At 43.4% G+C, this 18,577-nt stretch overlaps 1 protein-coding gene across 1 annotated transcript in view; it reads right to left on the reverse strand.

Moving 5' to 3' along the window:
* Positions 1–6,653: 6,653 nt before the first annotated feature.
* Positions 6,654–18,577, reverse strand: part of LOC102855158 (ephrin type-B receptor 1-like) — a 233,049-nt gene continuing 221,125 nt past the window's right edge. Inside the window, exons 12-13 of the mRNA XM_006883369.1 lie at positions 11,676–11,831; positions 6,654–6,918 (exon numbers count right to left, since the gene is read on the reverse strand). Coding sequence (XP_006883431.1) covers positions 6,810–6,918; positions 11,676–11,831 — 265 coding nt within the window. The 3' untranslated portion in view covers positions 6,654–6,809. The remainder of the gene's footprint in view (positions 6,919–11,675; positions 11,832–18,577) is intronic.

Consider the following 18,577-nt stretch of genomic DNA (forward strand, 5'->3'; position numbering starts at 1 on the left):
TCTGTAAACTTTCATTAAAATAAAAAAAAAAAAAAAAGAAGAAGGGGGAAAACCCAAAAAACAAAACTAAAAAAAAAAGGGGGAAAACCCAAAAAAAAAAAAGGGGGAAAAACCAAAAAAAAAAAAAAAAGAGCTTACAGACTCAAGGAGAGACAGGAAATCTGGTGAAAGAGCACATGAGTATCGGTAGAGGTAGAAGTCGAAAGGGTTTCTCCTCTGACCAATAGACCAATGTGGTAGGGGCAAGCAGCAGGTGTTTGCCTGGCAGGAGCTTAGCTTGAGAGGGGGGCATGGGTCTCCATCCCATGATAGTGAACTGGGGTTTTACTTCCTCAGTGGTGAGTAGTTTTAGAGGACTCATAGGGTCACTGTGAGTTGCAGGCAACTCAACGGCACATAACAACAACCAACAGTTATAAAGGGATTCGGTGTGAGAGAGCTCAGTCATGTGTCCACACCAACGGTCTTTCGAGAACCTCTCACCATCATGACACAGAAGCAGGTGTGTCTACCTTGTTACTACAGCACCGTGATGACGAGGGCCAAAGGATTCAGTTGTGGCGATTACAATCAACTATGTCTGATCCAGGCCGTGGTCTTTGCAATCACTTGTTATGCATCAGAGAGTTGGACAATGACTAGGGAAGACATAAGGAGAATTGATGACTTTGAGCTGTGGTGCTGGAGAAGAGTATTGAATGTACCCTGGAGTGACAAGAACACAGATTCATCCTAGAGAGGGTTAAACTGGGCTACTCCTTGGAGGCAAGGATTCTGAGGCTTCGTCTGACATACTTTGGACATGTTGTAAGGAGGGACAGGTCCTTGGAGAGGGACATCACGCTTGGGAGGGTGGAGGGACAGCGCAGGAGGGGAAGGCCCTCTATGAGGTAAATTGATTCAGTGGCTGGAGTAATGAGGATGGGTGTGTCAGAGGCAGTGAGATTGGCACAGGATAGAGCAGGGTTTAGGGCTGTTGTGCATAGGGTCGCTATGAGTCACAAGCGACTCGATGGCACATAACAACAACAACAACAACAACAGAAGAAGAAGCTGACGGAACTAAACAAGTAGACTTCAAGGAAATACGAAGGCAAGCTTGAGTTCTGCTAGGAGCTCATGTCTTTCCTTATTTCATTCTTCCTCCGAATAAAATAAGAATTGCTGTATTTTAAGCCCCATGAATCCATTCTGCCTTCTTGAAATCTTCCTCCTGCTCTTTTTCTTTCTCAAGAAATTACTTTCCATGAACTGAAATATATGCAAGTCTTTCTCATTAAGGCTAAAGAACCCTCCTCCAGCTATATCATTCTTTTTCTTCTCTTGAAAGTCAAAAGTCTGGCAATGTTGTGCTTACTATCTTCAGTGGAACAAGCATCTTATGCCTTGACCTCTCTGCTAAAAACACCTTTGACAATGCCCCCCATGACCTTCTGTGACAAAATCGGTGGCAGTTTTCAATCCTTACCTCCATATAACTCTTATCCAGTTTAGTGGACTCTCGGAATGACTTCTGGCTTGCGGACAGTGCCCCTAGTCTGTGCTTCAGTAAACCTGTTCCCATCAAGTTGATTCTAACTCCTCTCCTGCAGAGTCAAGGGTTCAAGGTCATGATCTTTTTGAAGCAGATTACCACCGGGCTCTACTCCTTCCTTAGTTGAGTTTGAACTCTTACCCTTTCAATTAGTGTTCAATCATTTAAACATTCATTCTAATTGGAAGGATGTCTGGAAAGATGTTGTAGTAAGAATGTTGTGTACCACTGAACCAAAACATGGTTCCCAACAACAGGGGAGTTCTTTCAAGACTCTGTGATAACATAGTAAGATTGTAAGTGGTGGAAGTGAAAGATCAGAAAAATCAAGGCTCTTCTTTTTCTGACAGGTATGTGAGAACGTCCCACGCACCACGGCCCAAGGGTCTATCCATGCCCCTGATTATAACGTTCTTTAGAATACATAACCCAGGGATTCCTTGGCTCTGATAGCCTTGTTTATTGCCCTGTTGACATTATTACAAAGTTGATTTCTTCTAGAAGATGATGGCTAGAGTTTTGTGGCACTGTATTCTGCGCCAGAATTTCATTTCCAAAGCAATAACACTTATTAATGTACATGCAAGTACCAATCGAAATAAGTCTGGAGAAAGGGAAATCAAAGTCTCAGAGAGGTGCAAAGGATTTCTTTTGGACCACAAGAGCAGAGTTCTGTCTCACAGTACCTTAGAAACTAGTTTATCCTTTCGTGTTTTTTTTTTCTTAAATTCCCCCCCCCCTTCTTTTGATGTGTGGGAAGCTACAGGGATTTTCAGACTAATGGTGACTGAGAAAGGCAAAAAAACCCTTGGAAGATCGTGGTATTGTTCTTGCTATGTACAATCAAGTTGGCATTGACCTATAGCTGACCTTCCAGTGCGTTTTCGGAGACAGTAAATTACATGGGGAGGAGTTTGCCTGTCTTTCACCTGCAGAACAGCTGTTGTATTCCAACATCTGGTGAATTCCAACAGCTGACATGCCTTTGGGCTCAGCTTCTCACCGCCACGCCCCTGGAAGATAGTGGAGGGAGTGTTAATACAGCAGAGTGAGAGTTCCCTGGCCTGGGAAGTCCTTCCATCTTTGGGCAGCTAGATGTCCCCCTGGCAGGACACCGGTCCTCCTCTCAGAAGGATCTTCTGTTCCTGCTCTTTGTTTTTGCCTCTGGTGTCGCAGAGACTGGGCCACCTTCCCCTCTGCAGCTTGGGGGTTCTACACAGTGACTGACATTCGGTAGCAGGCTGAGTTACCCCAAGTCAGAGCTCCGGGGAGGAGTGTGTTATCTAGTGAAGATTCAGGCGAGGCTATAAAAGGAGTGTTTCAAACTTCACAAAACTAAAATTAGAATGGAAGTCAATTGACAGGTGCTCACAGCCAGTGAGAAACATTCCAACTAATCGCCTAGGGATTAATTTCTTTCAAAGGTAGGGTCATGGATCTCTGCAGGTGAAATAACGACATGTTTCCATTTCTCAATTTGTTCTTGTTTGAATCTGAAAACATTTATTGAGTTCCTGCATTATGTCAAGGAGTGTCGGGTGCCAGGGCCAGGTGGAAGCAGAGACGACGCTGCTTGGGAATAAGATGTGTCTGTGTCCCCTCTGAATCGGGGAATCACTGGGTGGTTACAGGACACAACTCTTAGCCACTGCGAGGTCATCTGATAAGCGAGAGAGCAAGGGGTCATGTGCGCTTACTTGTTAATCTGCAGTGAACAATTCCACGTACTTTCAGGATGTCAAAGACTCTGCTTCTAGGTACAGCTGGCTTCTGTCGCTTTCACAACCCCAAGGCACCTGCCTATAGAATCAAAGCTCTTTTCTCATTTCTAGCTCCCGAGACGGAGGAGTAACCAGTGAGCAAGGTATACAAGAACTTCTTTATGCCTAATTGCTGATACCTAGTGGCTGCTTCCTCAGGAGTTTTTCTTACGGATTAGAAAAGAAATACAAGGAAGACAGTCTTGCTTATTGGATCATCTGTCCCCGCCTCTCAGCACCATGCATGAGAAGGCCTTCAAGGTCAATCCAGGAAAGATCCAAGTGTGGGGATCCAACAGTGAAGCTCCCCTTTCTCCAAGTTATGTGATTTCTCTACCACTTCCCAGGTTTCCTGGACTTCAGGTTCCCCGACCACCACGCTCCGTGATTGTGAGATAGGATCTGGTCCAAATTTCCTTCTTGACCAGATGACCTGGTGGATTAGTGGTAAAGAGTTACACTGCCAACCCCAAGGCACATGGTTCTAATCTACCAGCTGCTACGCAGGGAGGCAGGTGGGCAATTTCCTCCCATGTGATTTATTGCCTCTGAAAAGCCACGTGAGGGTGTGCGATCAGTTCAGACTCGATGTTATATACCGGTAACAATACCCAGATGATGGGTCACATATGTAATCTCAGTCCAGGCAGCCTGAACCAAAAGAACTCTTTCTTACTAGCTCTACCCCACATCTCCTAGGATATTTTTACAGCCAAAGGAAGTCTGTGGAGAACTTGGCCATAACCTTCCCACGGAGTCTCACTGAGTTCTGTGCCTCCAGGTCCCTTAGCCTCAACTCTGTGACCCTAATACTCCTCCTTGATGTTCAAAAAAGGCTTTTTTCCCTCCCTCCTGGTGAAACCAAACCAAAATGAGAAGGCAGACCGGCTTTGGTGGAGTCCCAGTGAGGATTCTGGGTTAAGGAAGCTGCCTGAGAATTTGGTGACAAATTAAAATTCATTCTTGTGGAAAATTGAGAGTAGATTAGCTGAATTGTCTGGGCTTGTAAGACATTCCGTGGATTGAGGTCTTTGGGGTAATTAGCAAATTGTGCGTGGAATTGGCAAGCAATCAATGAGAAGGGATTTTTCTCTTTTAACTGCTGTGTTGCCCCTCTGCAGCCTTCTGGGAGACTGCTGTGTATCTCCTCTCCCCAGGGGAGACAGATGATCAGAGCTTAAAAACAGGGCACTCTGGTGGCCTAGTGGTAAAAAGCTATGCTGCAATGCCAAAGGCACAGGGTTCAAATCCACCAGCTGCTCCTTGAAAGGAAGATGAGCAATTTCCTCCCGTGAGATCTACTGCCTGTGAAAACCCCCTGGGGGGTCAGCCATGGGTTGGTTCCAACTTGACGGCACAAAACAAAACAAATATCTAGATTAGAGCTGGAACTTTAAACCTAAGGGGACTTCTTTCTATAGAGAAACTTGGCTAGTGATTTCAGGAAGACCTTCTTATGCACAAAGTTTCGCAGGACTAGTAGAAAAGACAAACTCCACCTTAAATAAGTATTCCACAAGCAATGGAAGAAGACTAAAACATATTTCCGCGGCTTACACCTTCTGTGACTTCCCAGGCTTGCTGCAAACAAGCGGTTTAAAATATTTTTGAGCAGCTTCCACAGAATTGGCCTCAGTATGAACTTCTTGAATGCCGTGTGTACATTGAAGTCAGGGCTGGGGTGTATTACTGGCGATTATATTTATTCACCAGCGGTTTCTCTAAGCCTCATACTTAAGGCTTCAGAGAGCCTCATATTTATTCTGTTTTTCCTCTGGGTCACATCAGTGAGAGAGGTTCTAAAATATTTTGCTCCTCTGAAGTCTGGAGGGCCAGGAAGCTGCTTCCCCCTCCCATATATAGGGGGAAGGACAATTGTTAGTGGCAAGAAGCTGCACTGCAATCGGAAGCCACCTGGTTCGAACCCACCAGCTGCTCCATGGGAGAAGGATGGGTAATCTTCTCCTGTGCAATTAATTGCCTCTGAAAACCCACCAGAAGGTCAGTGATGGGTTGGTTCCAACTCAATGGTATACAAAAAACACCAACAACTGCTAACTTGGGAACAGCCCAACGGGGTCCAGGAACACACACGCTGACACCATTCTATGTAAACCCAGACATGCTTCTGCTCCTTTTAATTAGACAGATAAAATTAGCAAGGAGATTAAGGTAAAAGGAGAAATTAAAAATACCCAAATGTTAGGTGGAATTTACAAAAGTGAATCGAACAATGAGATACAACAAGGAATGTAAAGAGAAACATGGACACAATTCAGACATTCCTCTGGTGCCACGAGGCTTCAGCCAGTCCACAGGGGAGGCAGGAAGGATTCTCCCTTGCCCCACCCCTCTCTTGAATTGCAGATTCCATGAATGTGGAAGAGCATTCTCCAGAGACACATTCCTTCTCCGTTTCTTCAGATGTGACCAAGAATAATTCATCAGTCAGCAGCATTCTAGAATGGCCCACACTGCACCCAATTCAAACCATTCGCCTGTTTCCTGTCTGGATTTGCCAACTCGTGAGAGTTTTATCTGCCCCTCCCTTCTACCTGTCATTGTATTTCTACCCCTCATACCCTCTCTTCCCATTGAGCCGTAGGCTAATTGGGTCAACCAGAAAGCCATACCAACAACACATTTCTGCCCCTTCGGGTTCCCCAGGGACAGGGACTCTTGCCAGTTCTTTCTCGTTTGCATCTGTTACGAACAAGCACAGTCATTTCATAACACAGACACACGTGTGTATGTGCTCCTGCACACAGAAACAGGTTTTTCTTTTTTTTTTAAATCTCCAATTAGTGGTTTCTTTCTTTTTTTTTTTTCCTTTTTGCAGAAAATGCAAACAAAAGAAAAAACAAGGTTTTCAATTGAAGGTACATCTCTTCTTCAATATGAAGACATTAATTGAATTGGTTGGATCCCCCCATGCAGTGGTCAGTAAAGTTCTTTGGCAACTGACAGAACGACATCCGGAGTCTCAGGAGCTGGGGTTTATTTGAAGAAACTTTCCCTACACGGGTCATGAGCAAAGGGACATGGATACGGGAGAAGGGAGGGAGGGTCCTGGGGAAGAAGTGTGAAAAGAGCAAAGAAAAGAACATCATTGGTAAGGAAGAGAATGGAACATTCCTTCAGCTTCTCCCTTCTACCTCCTTCCCTTTCTTGCTGCGGACGGACGACTTCCACCTCCCGAAGGCGGAAGCGGAGTTCACTCTTGTTTCCCCAAGTGCAGCCCGTTTCATCTTCATTTCCTTCCAAAAAAATTGTCATTTTACCATTAATCCATTTGGCTTCCCACAGCATCTTCGATGCACTTCTGTCACCAAGAAATAAGGGCTGTCCAGCCTCTGTCACCAGGAACTGGCCACGAGTTCATCCTTCATTAACAGCAATGCGCTTCTCAGAGAAGAAGACAACCTTCGTTGAACATTCCACAGTGGTCAATCGCACGTGTGCCCTTGGCGGCCGGCCGCTGTCCTTCCTCTCCTTGCCCCAGAAGACCAGAGTGCTCACGCCATGGCTGTTGGTGACTGACTCATCTGGACCCTCATGGAGTGGAGGCTGTTCAAGATCTTCTTCTGATGGCCTGCCAACGTCACCCCTATTCTCAGGAGGTCTCTAGAAGACAAAAAGCCGCACGAACAAAGGTCACATAAACATCCAGGGAGCTTTCCACCCACTAAAGCTCAACACTGTACATCGTCCCCATAACAGTCGAGCAGAAAAACAAAAGTATTTCAAATCTAACTAGTCTGTTTACCTGGATCTTTGATAAACAACAACATGGATGTATTTTCTGGCTCAAACTCCCTTTCTTTGTGCACTACCCTTTGTTTCCTAAATCTACACCAAACACCCACAGTCCTGGAAGTGCCATGCCGTCTTATTTTAACTGTGGGTGATGGAACACCTTTACTGTGGCACTCATGTGGCCTGGAACTTTCCTCTGAGATATATATATATATATATTTTTAAACCACTCCAAGTGCACACTGGATGAGGTTTTACTACCCCACGGGGCGTTCTGCTTAAATTACTGAACACCTACAGAGATTTGAAAAGATGTGGGGCTTGTCTGGCTTTCTCATGTTTTTTTTTCCTTATGTTTCCATTTTCTGCTTCTGTGTGAATTTTAATGTCATGCATTTTTAAGAAGGGTGACCAAAATAACTTTACATTTTCTCACCAAGCAGGAACCCAAGGGTTTGCAATAGGGGTGGATTCATCTTTGAACTGTGAGTCTTAATAAGTTGATGCCTTCTATTTGACCCACGAATCTTTGCTTGGTTAATAATAACATTATATGACATGACTTGAAGAATTCCTACATCCCACAAATGATCTCATTTAAATATTCCATAAAGACAGCACTTAACAACAATAACAACGACAACATAGAGAGAGCTACGTTGACCTAGCCCAAGGTGGGTGATTTTAATCTGCGGCCCTCAGGCCTGGTTCAAATTATTTTTGATCATTCTTCTAGGTGGTATAGTACTGGTCTGTGCATTGCTGTACAGAAGTAACTTGTGGTCACTGTGATGCTAAACATTGTGACACTGATGTGCCAAATGCAATAATAGTTACCCCTGGTGGGCAGTGTTTGGTGGAGCTCCCCGATTAAAACAAGTTTGGAAGCAAGAGTGGCATCCACTTCCTAGAATGGCTTGCCTCTGGAAACTCTATGAACAGTGCTAAGGTCTTTTGGTCATAGGGTTGCTATGAGTTCTCTACGACTCGACGGCACTTAACAACACAACATCTCATTTAAACATATTTCATGAAAGTTGGTAAACCATCATATAGTTAATACTACTGTTGTTGTTGTGTACCGTAGAGCTGGAACCGACCCATAGCTGACCCTCCACAGTTTTCAAAGGTAGTTAATTGCTTGGGAGGAGATTGCCCACCCTTCTCCCACAGATCGGCTAGTGGTCTTGAACCACATGCCTTCAGGATTGCAGCGCAGCTTCTTACCACTAGGACACCAGAGCTCCGATAGTGGTGGTGGTGGTGGTGGTAGTAGTAGTAGTAGTAGTAGTAGTAGTAGTAATAGTATTACTAGATAACAACAACCACTGATTCTGCACATCCTGTAGACAGACATTGGCCAACAGCTTGGCATGCACCATTCAATATATCTTTTAAACCAATGAAGTGGGCGCCATGATTATATATGGATTTACAGACTAAACAGGCTGAACTCAGAGAAGTTAACAAGATGCAAGGATCTGTATAAACTCACATAGTGAGTGAGCAGTGGCGCTGTGATTCAAGTACAAGACAGTCACACCATCAGCCGCTAGCAGAGTTGTGCTCAGAGCTCCTCACTGTACTTTACCCGAAGTTCCCGGCCCTAGCCCAGCAGATCGCTTCATACACTACACACTGGACCCGCAAGGAGATCTGATGCCAGTGCCATCCTCAGCTCCCTGCCTCTCCCCACTCCAACCTCCGATTGTTTGCTGACAATCAGTCCCCCAGAGGCTGAGATGATCCAATAACCCATTTCTTCACAACAAATACTCCTGAACAGTATGCTTGAATTTTGAATGCACCAACTGGCCAATATTCTGTTATTTAATTGTTCATTTTCCCCCATCTTTTATCTCTTGAGAAATTTACCGAATGGTTCTAGTAGCGTGTGGATATGTTATACTCCGAACAAAATCCCTCAATAGTCTTACACTCCCTTCCACTTTACCCTTGCCATTTTCCCACACGGACACTCCAGACTGAGAAATGTCACTTTCCTTCACCTGACTCCCTTGGGCGCTGGGGGATGAGGCACAGCCAGCCAGGACCACAGAGACAAAGCAGGAGAAAGGAGCCTGTCTTCAGGAAGCCCCCACATCCCTCTCTGAACCCCAGACCCCACAAAGCATCCAGAGGCACCTGTTTCAGCTTGGCAAGATGATGAGGCTTCGTTTCCAATAGTGAGTAGCTCCCCCCCCCCACTGTCTACTAGACAATAATTCATAATGACAGGGACTGTCTTTTTTTAGGCATCACCAGGAAATGAAGCTAGGGTTTTGGTTGTTGTTGTTTTTTTAAAAAAAATATTGTGATGTTTAAGTGAGTAGATTCAAGGCTAGATGAACACTCAAACCACCTCCCCAGGGAAAATGCCTCTGAGGTTTATTCTCCTCCATCACTGCTGACAAGAATAAACCTCAGAGGCAGAGCTGGACTCCGGGAACGGTAATTCCCAGGTGGGAGTCAGGCAGAGAGGCTCAGCTGCTTGCAGTGACTGGTGGCGAGTGACCACCTGATTCTGTTGGAGTCACCAAGAAGCATGCCCCAGGAGGGGTGCCAGCGCCTAGCACTGTGCCTGCCACACACGAGGAAGGACCAAGCCTCCTCTCACTGGAAATGTGATACATGCCCCTGGGCCCAGGCCTGGGCTATCAGTGCATGCTATTGTCCCTGCAGCTCAGAAGTAACATACACTCTGAGGTGTGTGTATTGGGGCTGGGGGAGGGAGGAGAGTTAATTTCTGGGTGGGATTTATTTGAACATCTGTGCGTGGAAAAGGCAAAAGTAATCCCTTGCCAGCTTTAGTCCAGGAGTCTCCGGATGTGACTGTATATTAGAATAAGCTGCGGAATCTCTCAGCATGACAATGGTTCTGGCATTTGGCCGCTGACAGACAGACAGGTTGAAGGTTTGAGTCCATCCCCGCCCCACCCCCCGCCCCCCAATAGCTACCTCAGATACAAATGGAACCTGGTGGTTTGCTTTGGGGAAAGAGGCCGCTAAAAACTCCCATCATGAGTCATGGTTGACTCCATGGCAATAAGTTAGGTGGAGAGTCTTGAAAAACCCCAAACCCAAGCCTCAAAGGTGGGTGACTTTTAATCCACGGCCCTTGGGCCTGTTTTTTCATTGTTTTTGTTCAAATATTCTTCTGGGTCATATAGCCCTGGTGTCCACTTGCCGTACAGCGATAGCTGGTAGTTGTAATGAACCTGAACACTGTGACGCTGATGTGGTGTCAAACGCGTTAATTCACCACATACCAGTGAAATTTTAAAAGCCCAAGAGCGGGAGGCAGGCATCAGGTTTGTGGTTTTTTGTTTTCTGTTGGTTTTTTTTTTAAGAGCCCCAGGTGATTCCAGTGAGTAGCCAATGGGGGGCCCCATGGCAGCCCGGGGTGGACCACAGAAAGGATACTGAGCTGGCAGTAAGGAAAGGAGGCTTTATTCTCAGCTTTACCATCGTCAGCACTGTATCTTCAGGCAGGCCCTTTAACATCACCTGCTTTCTGTATCTGCAGAGTGGAAGGGGCGAGACTAAATGAATATTTACCACACTCCAGTTCCACAAAGCCCTGCCCCTCACAAATATGACTCCATGGCATTTAGTAATTTTAAATGGGTTTCTTTATGTCATGCTTTTTCATGGCCTTTGCAATGCTAATACGTGCAGTATGTCTCCAAACGGAAGATAAGACGAGCAGTATTTCCCAAATTTATTTGACCAGGGGACCCCTTTTTTTTTCCTTTCCCAAGGAGAAACTAATAACATTTCTCAGATCCGGTGTGATTCAGAACAAGCTTGGAGAAAATGATGGGCGACATAGACCTTAAAGATCCTTTCTGACTCTCATTTAACTGGAATAATTTTATTTTTGTATTTTTCTGCTCTCTGGGATGGGGAGGAGGCAGCCGGCTGGTAAATAATTTGTGGAGGACAGAGAAAATGTGCTTATTCACAAGTGTGGTTGGAGTGTGCATCCCACAAAGAGAGAGCTGCTGAATCAGACCCATGTCTCTTTCCCGCTGTGCTGCTTAAAGTGCTGGCTGGCTGCATTCTTTCCATCTGGATGCTCTCTTTGACGGTCTGAGTTTAAAAACTTAAATGAGGAGAGTCTCTTGGTGATTAGGGAAGTGACATATGGCTGGGACTTTGAAGAACTCTCATTTGGGGTTCAAAACAGACACCTATCTCCCCATCTCATCCCTTAAATCTTCCCCGCTCCTCCCTTTCAGTGCTGGCTCTATACAGACAGAACAACTTCACTACCCCTCATGGACGCTGTTGTTGGTTGCCTTCAGAACCATTCTAACACATGATGTGACCTCCCAGGTGCAGAACAGAACTGTTCCAAAGGAGTGTTTTGGGTTTTGGTTGGGTTTTTTTGGGTTCCCCTCCCCCCAATTATTGAGACCTTTCAGAAGGAGATTGCCAGGTTTTCTCTTGAGGAACCTCTGTGTGATCTTGAACCACCAACGTATTGGTTCAGAGTTGGGCACTTGACGGTTTGCTCCCCTCATAGGCTCCTATAGGACTATGTAGAGAAACAGGACCCACGCCATCCAGGAAAGAAATGCTACACCCACCCATGGAATGAAGAAGGGTTTCTCATCACTTACTCGGATGTCATCTGGGTGACCAGCTGGAGGGAGGTGAAGCCGGCAGTGAGGAAGCTGTCCCTGTACTGAACCATCTTGATGGCACTGAGCCAGTCATCCACGGTGGTGAAGGCCGTGAAGTCTGGGATGGAGCGGTCGAGCAGGGGTTGGGAAGGCCTTGAAGAGACAGAAAGGAGACAGTGAGACCAGGCTGCAGAGGCTGGTAGTGGGGCCGCACTCTGAGCTGCTGGGAAGAATTTCCAGCAAATAACACTCCCGATGGGCTGAAGGTTATGAGGGAGCCATGCAACAATCCTTCCTTTCTTCCACAATCCTGATTTGAAATGCCCTCCAAAGGCCAGTGCTTCATCTCTGCCACTGGACACGGTGCCCAGACACCCCTGCCCAGACAGGAAGACTGACACAGCAATTGGTCTGAAAGTTGGAAAGGCCCTCAATTTCTTTGCAAAATTAAATACAAATTTTTAACCCTCAAAAAATGGTCCTTTAAATCTATATAGCATCACAACATATATACATATATATATCTTAACATACATATTTTTGTGTTGTTGTTGTTGCTGTTATGTACCGTCGAGTGGTTTGCGACTCATAGCGACCCTATGTACAACAGCCCTAAACTCCGCTCTATCCTGTGCCAATCGCATTGCCTCTGACACAGCCATCCCGATTACCCCAGTCACTGAGTCAATCCACCTCATAGAGGGTCTTCCCCTCCTGCGCTGCCCCTCCACTCTACCCAGCACGATGTCCCTCTCCAAAGACCTGTCTCTCCTTACAACATGTCCAAAGTATGTCAGACGAATATATAAGTGTATATTTCTTTTAAAATTGTGTGTATATGTCTATATATTTCTTAAGTATGTACATATGTGTATGTGTGTTTTATCTTAAGTATATATATCTTTAACTTAAATATGCATAGCTTTTTTCTTGAATAGTTATATGCATTTGTCTTAAATATGTCTATATGTTGTTGTTGTTACATGCCGTCAAGTTGAGTAAGACTCATAGTGACCCTGTGAACGAAAGATCTGAACCCTGTCCTATCCTGCGCCATCCTCACACTTCCTGACACACAAGAGCCCATTGCCACAGTCATCATGTCAATCCACCTGGTTGATGGTCTTCATCTCCTTTGCTGATCATCTGCCATTCCCAGTATCATGTCCTTCTCCAAGGAATAGCCCTTCCTAGAAACATGCCCAAAGTATGTGAGGCGAAGTCTCATCATTCTTGCCTCCAAAGAACACTCCAGAAGAATATGTCTATATATTTACCTTAAATATAAAACAAGTGTGCACACATATCTGTTGTTGTTGTTGTTGTTATGTGCCGTCGAGTCGCTTGCGACTCAGAGCGACCCTATGTACAACAGCCCTAAACCCTGCTCTATCCTGTGCCAATCGCATTGCCTCTGACACACCCATCCCGATTACCCCAGTCACTGAATCAATCCACCTCATAGAGGGTCTTCCCCTCCTGCGCTGCCCCTCTACTCTACCCAGCATGATGTCCCTCTCTAAAGACCTGTATCTCCTTACAACATGTCCAAATATGTCAGGCGAAGCCCCAGAATCCTTGCCTCCAAGGAGCAGCCTGGTTTAACCCTCTCTAGGATGAATCTATTTGTTTTCTTGGCAGTCCATGGTACATTCAATACTCTACTCCAGCACCACAGCTCAAAGGCGTCAATTCTCCTTCTATCCTCCCTAGTCATTGTCCAACTCTCTGATGCATAACAAGTGACTGCAAAAACCATGGCCTGTATCAGGCGCACCTTAGTCTCCAGAGAGACACCGCTGCTCTTGAGTACTTTAGAGAGGTCCCTAACTGCAGACTTTCCCATCACAATATGTTTTTTTATTTCCTGGCTACTGGTGCCAAGAGTGTTGACCGTGGAGCCGAGCAAACTGAAGCTGTGAACAATCTCAATCTCTTCGCCATCCATCCTGATGCTACCGATTGGTCCAGTGGTGAGAATTTTTGTCTTCTTCACATTGAGCCTCAGTCCATATGAGGTCCTCCTCAGTTTCAGCGAGCAGGGTTGTGTCATCTGCATAACATATCTACAACCACAAATAATAGGTTATATTTTTCCCTAGTGGTAGCTTAGTGGGTAAGGAGTTGTATATGAGTCATAATTGCCTTGACAGCACATAAAAACAACAATAACAGTGGTATCAGGATTGGAGAAAGACTCAACAACTTGTGTTTATATAGATAACATAACCTTGTTCGCTTAAATTAAAGACTTTCTGTAGGATATTAAAAATTACAGCCTTCAATATGGATTAAATTTCATAATCAAGAAAACAAAAGTCCATTGAACCAACAAGCAAAAATCATGATAGATGGAGAAAGAACTGGGGTTGTTACTGATTCCTTCAAAAACAGTCAAGAAATAAAAAAAAAGGTGGTGTTGCATTGGGGAAAGCTGCTTGCAAAGATCTCTCCAAAATGCTGAAGAGCAAAGGTATTAGTTTAAAGACTAAAGTTCACTTGAGTTAAGCTTTGATATTTTCAACTTCTTCCTACACATGTGAAAGTTAGACAGTGGATAAGGACAAGAGACGAAGAATAAACAGCTTTGAATTGTGGTGCTGGAGAAGGGTACTGAATAACCCATAGATTCCCAAAACAACAAACAAATCTTTTCTGGAGGAAGCTCAGAGTTTTCTTTAGAGGCAAGAATGGTGAAACTTCCTCTCACATACTCTAAGTATGTTGTCAGGAGGGATTTATCCTTAGGAAAAGATACAATGCTGAGAAAACTGAAGGATTGGAGATTGAGAGGAGGACCTTCAACAAGATGGATTTAGACAGTGTCTCTAGAAATGGGTATGAGTGTATCAGAGATGGTGGAAATGACGCAGGATTTAGGGCAACATATAGATCAGTTGCTCATAGGGTTAATATGAACCTTTGTCAACTTGATAGCCCTTAACAACAACACTGGGTAAAGAGTTGCACTGCTAACCTAAATGTGGTGCTTCTCTCTCTAGAGGTCAAATTCACCAGTGTTTCTGGACAATCTGGTGTGTGATTTACAGCCTCCAAAAAACCACTGGAGGGTCAGCTATGAGTTGGTTCCAACTCACCGGCAGTGAGCGAGTGAGTAAAGTTAAACAAAACAGTCCACCATTGACATTCCCTGAATTATCAGACATCCAGGACCCCAAACTACAAAGCAGGGTGTAAGTCTGACATTTCCCCCACTTTCAACACCCATTTCCAACTCAAAAAGATTTCACCTTCCAACTCTCAAACTCATCCATCTCTTTCTATAGCCATTAACTAATTAAAAAGATTCTCTTCTCTGGCATGAATTATTTTAATGCACTCTTCCAGGCTTTCTCATTCAACCTGAGCTCCACACCACCTGCATTCTCCTTTGGAAAAATGTATACATGATCATGGATACAGTAAGTCCCAACCACACTTTGATAATGGTTCTTCACTTTCTAGTGAGTGTTCACTGCTCTGAAACCGGAAGTCTAAAATCGTTACCATGATCGAGAAGTCCCTGACTGGTAAAAACCTTGTCAACCTGACCCTTCCTGGTGTGTTGCTGTTGCCATTAGGTGCCACTGAGCCAACTACACCTTATAGTAATCCTATGAACAGCAAATCAGAACCTTGACCTATCCTGACCATGTAAACATCTTTGATATATTTGAGCCATTGTTACAATCACAATGTTAAGCCATTTGTCAAAAGTCATCCTCTCTTTCTGTGACTCTCCACCCTTTCCAGAATGATGTCTTTTTCAAAGGAATCTCCCCACCGCTCCAGATAATTAACCCAAAGCATGTGAGAGGAAGTTTCACTATTTTGTCTCTAAAGATCATCTTGGTTGAATTTCCTCTAAGACAGATTTGTTTGTTATTTGAGTCCATGAACTATTCAGTACTTTTCTTCAATTCCAAAACATTGCTTGTCCTGTCCTTCTTCTTCACTGTTCAACTTTCTGATGTATAGAGAAAAACTGAAAAGATCATGCCTTGGATCAGGTGTACTATGGTCTAAAGACTGAGACACTACTGCTCTCAAGTACATTGGAGAGGTCCTTCAGAGTAGATTTTCCCAATGTATAATGTTTTTTGATTTCTTGACTACTACCATTGCTGTTGATTGTAGATTCAAGAAAAATAAAATTACTCATCATTCTAATCTTTCTCCCCATCTATCATGAAGTTGTTTATAGGGCAGTTCTAAGGATATTTGTTTTTCTTGATGTTGAAATACAATCCATATGTATTGTAGGTTTTGGTATTCTGTAGATAGTGTTTCAAGTTTTCTTTCAGCAAGTAAGTTTGTGTCATCTACATACCATACATTGTTGATGAAATTTCCTCTGATCCTGATATGACATTCTACTTCATAAAGTCCAGCTTCTCAGATGATTTTTTTCAGCATACAGATTTAATGGGAATGGAGAAAAGATACGACACTTTCCTTCCTAATATCAAGCTATGCAGTGTTCCCTTGTTCTGTTTGGACAACAGCTTCTAGTTTAAATGTAGATTTCTATTGAACACAATTAAGTGTTCTGACATTCTCATTCCTACTATTATACATAATTGGTTAGGATCCACATAATCAAATGCCTTTGCATAGTAAATAAAACACAAATAAACTTCTGGCATTCTCTGCTTTCAGTCAATATTCATCTGACACCAACAATGATATTAATGCCACAGCTTCTTCTGAATCCATCTTGAATATCTGGAAGTTCATTGATGATTTAATGTGCTAGCCTTTTTTTTTTTTTTAATCTTCAGCAAGATTTTATTGCTTATGATGTTTTAGATAATTTCCACATTCTGTTGGATCAAACTTTTTGGGGTTGGGAACAAATATGGATGTTATCTCATCAGTTGGCCAGCTAGCTGTGTTCAAGATTCTTGACACAGCCTTGGTACATCCACGGTTGCATTTATTTTTTGAAATATGTCTATTGGTATTCTATCAATTAATTCTAGCAATACTATGCTAGGAATGACAAGTTAAGGAAAAATGGTATTGTATAATCACAAAGAGGATTTCAGACCAAAGACTTCAATATATTTTAGGAAAGGCAGGCTACAGACAGGTGAGATTGCCCCACATGGAACTAAAAAGGGAAATTCCAGGTATTGGGCTTTGCCCTCTCCTTCCTTGGCAAGGAAGTGCCTCAATCAGGGGAACCTGACTGCTGACCATTGGCTCAGACCACCAGAAACATTAAAAGGATTTAGGACTGTGGGCGACAGCCAAGTAAGATTCTCACCCAGCCACAGTGGACCAGAAAAAGCACCTGAGGAACTGGGAGTTGCCTTCCCACTTCCTGGAAAGGAAATGACTCAGTCAAGGAAACTTATTCACCAGTCAAACTCAGATCAGAGAGGATTTGAATAACTTTAGGAAAGTAAGCTTTCCTGCTACAGAAGGCTGTAAAGGACTTCTTATAGACCAAGTTGCCCTTCCTCTTAAAGAGAACACTTCAAGTTTTCAACTTTATAATAGCATCAAAAAGATAAGGAATTATCAACAACCTACACAAATACAACAGAAACAGCCTGAGACATACCAAGAGAAACTTCACTAATATTAAGAAAGCACCAGGTAGCTTTAACTTTTATGGGGAAGGGGAACACCCCAAGTCTTCTCCTAAAAAAGCCAATCTTATTGCAGACCCAACAAGTACCCCAGATTCAGAGGCAGAGAAATATATTGACATGGAGTAATATGGGAAGCTATTGAAAAGGTGACAAATGGTGGGAGAAAGAATTGAAGTGATAAAGTTAATACCCCAGAGACAGGGAGCAAGAACAAACATATTGACATGGAGTTACAAGTATAGCTACATACAAAAGAACTTGAAAATGAGGAAGAAAGAATTAAAACCATAAATAAAGAAGTACAAGACTTCTTAAAAGTCACCAAAAGTCAGAGAGAATACAACCAAAATAGTACTGGAAATAACAGAAATGCATGAAAATTCAAATCAGGATATCAAGACTGAAATGGAAGAATTTCCCAATATGTTGGAGAGGAATAAAAGCTGAACAGAAGAAATGGAACAGAATGTATTGAACATAGAAGGCAAGAGCTAGAAGACAAGACTATCAATGGGAGCTTACTAGAAGAAAAAAACAGAGAGGAGACAGAAGGAAAATGAAGAAAACATCTGAATCCTGGGGGATAGAACCAAAAGGAACAGCTTATGTAGGATCAGAATTCTAGAACAAGAAAGAAAGCATGAAAAACACTGAGAAAACTGTGAAAGAGTTACTAGAAGAAAACTTTCCAGGTATAATAAAAACCAGGGAAATCCACATTTAGGGTAAGCAAACTCCAAACATACTAGACTCTTTTGTTGTTGTCGATTGCCTTTGAATCGAGCACGACTCATAGTGACCCTATGAACAAAAGGCCTAAAGTCTTTCTATAACTATCGAACATGTGTCAAATTTATAGTTTCTGGAGGCAAGTTGTTTAGGAACTCGATGCCACTCCTGTCAAAATATCAAGACATATCATAGTGAAATGCTCCAAAATCAAAGATAAGAATAGACTACGAAAAGTAGCATGAGAAAAACAAATCATCACTAAAAAGGAGAACCAAGTAGATTAAGCTCTGATTTCTTTGCAGAAACCAGGTGAGCAAGAAAACAATGGGATGGCATATAGAGAAGACTGAAAGAAAACAAGTGCCAGCTAGGATTCTGCTCCCAGCAAAACTGTACATCAAATATGAAGGAGAAATAAGGTTATTTGCAAAAATAAAGAAACTTAAGAAATTTGTTAAAATAAGACCAACTCTACAAGAAATACTAAGGAAACTTGAAGCTCCACACAGAGACGCCAAAGGAAACTGGATGGACCAAAATAATCAGAAACGATAGAAAAAGAAACAA

Source organism: Elephantulus edwardii, unplaced genomic scaffold (assembly GCF_000299155.1).
Source record: "Elephantulus edwardii isolate Elephantulus edwardi_28Jun2011 unplaced genomic scaffold, EleEdw1.0 scaffold00027, whole genome shotgun sequence".
In the NCBI taxonomy this organism is placed as follows: Eukaryota; Metazoa; Chordata; class Mammalia; order Macroscelidea; family Macroscelididae; genus Elephantulus; species Elephantulus edwardii.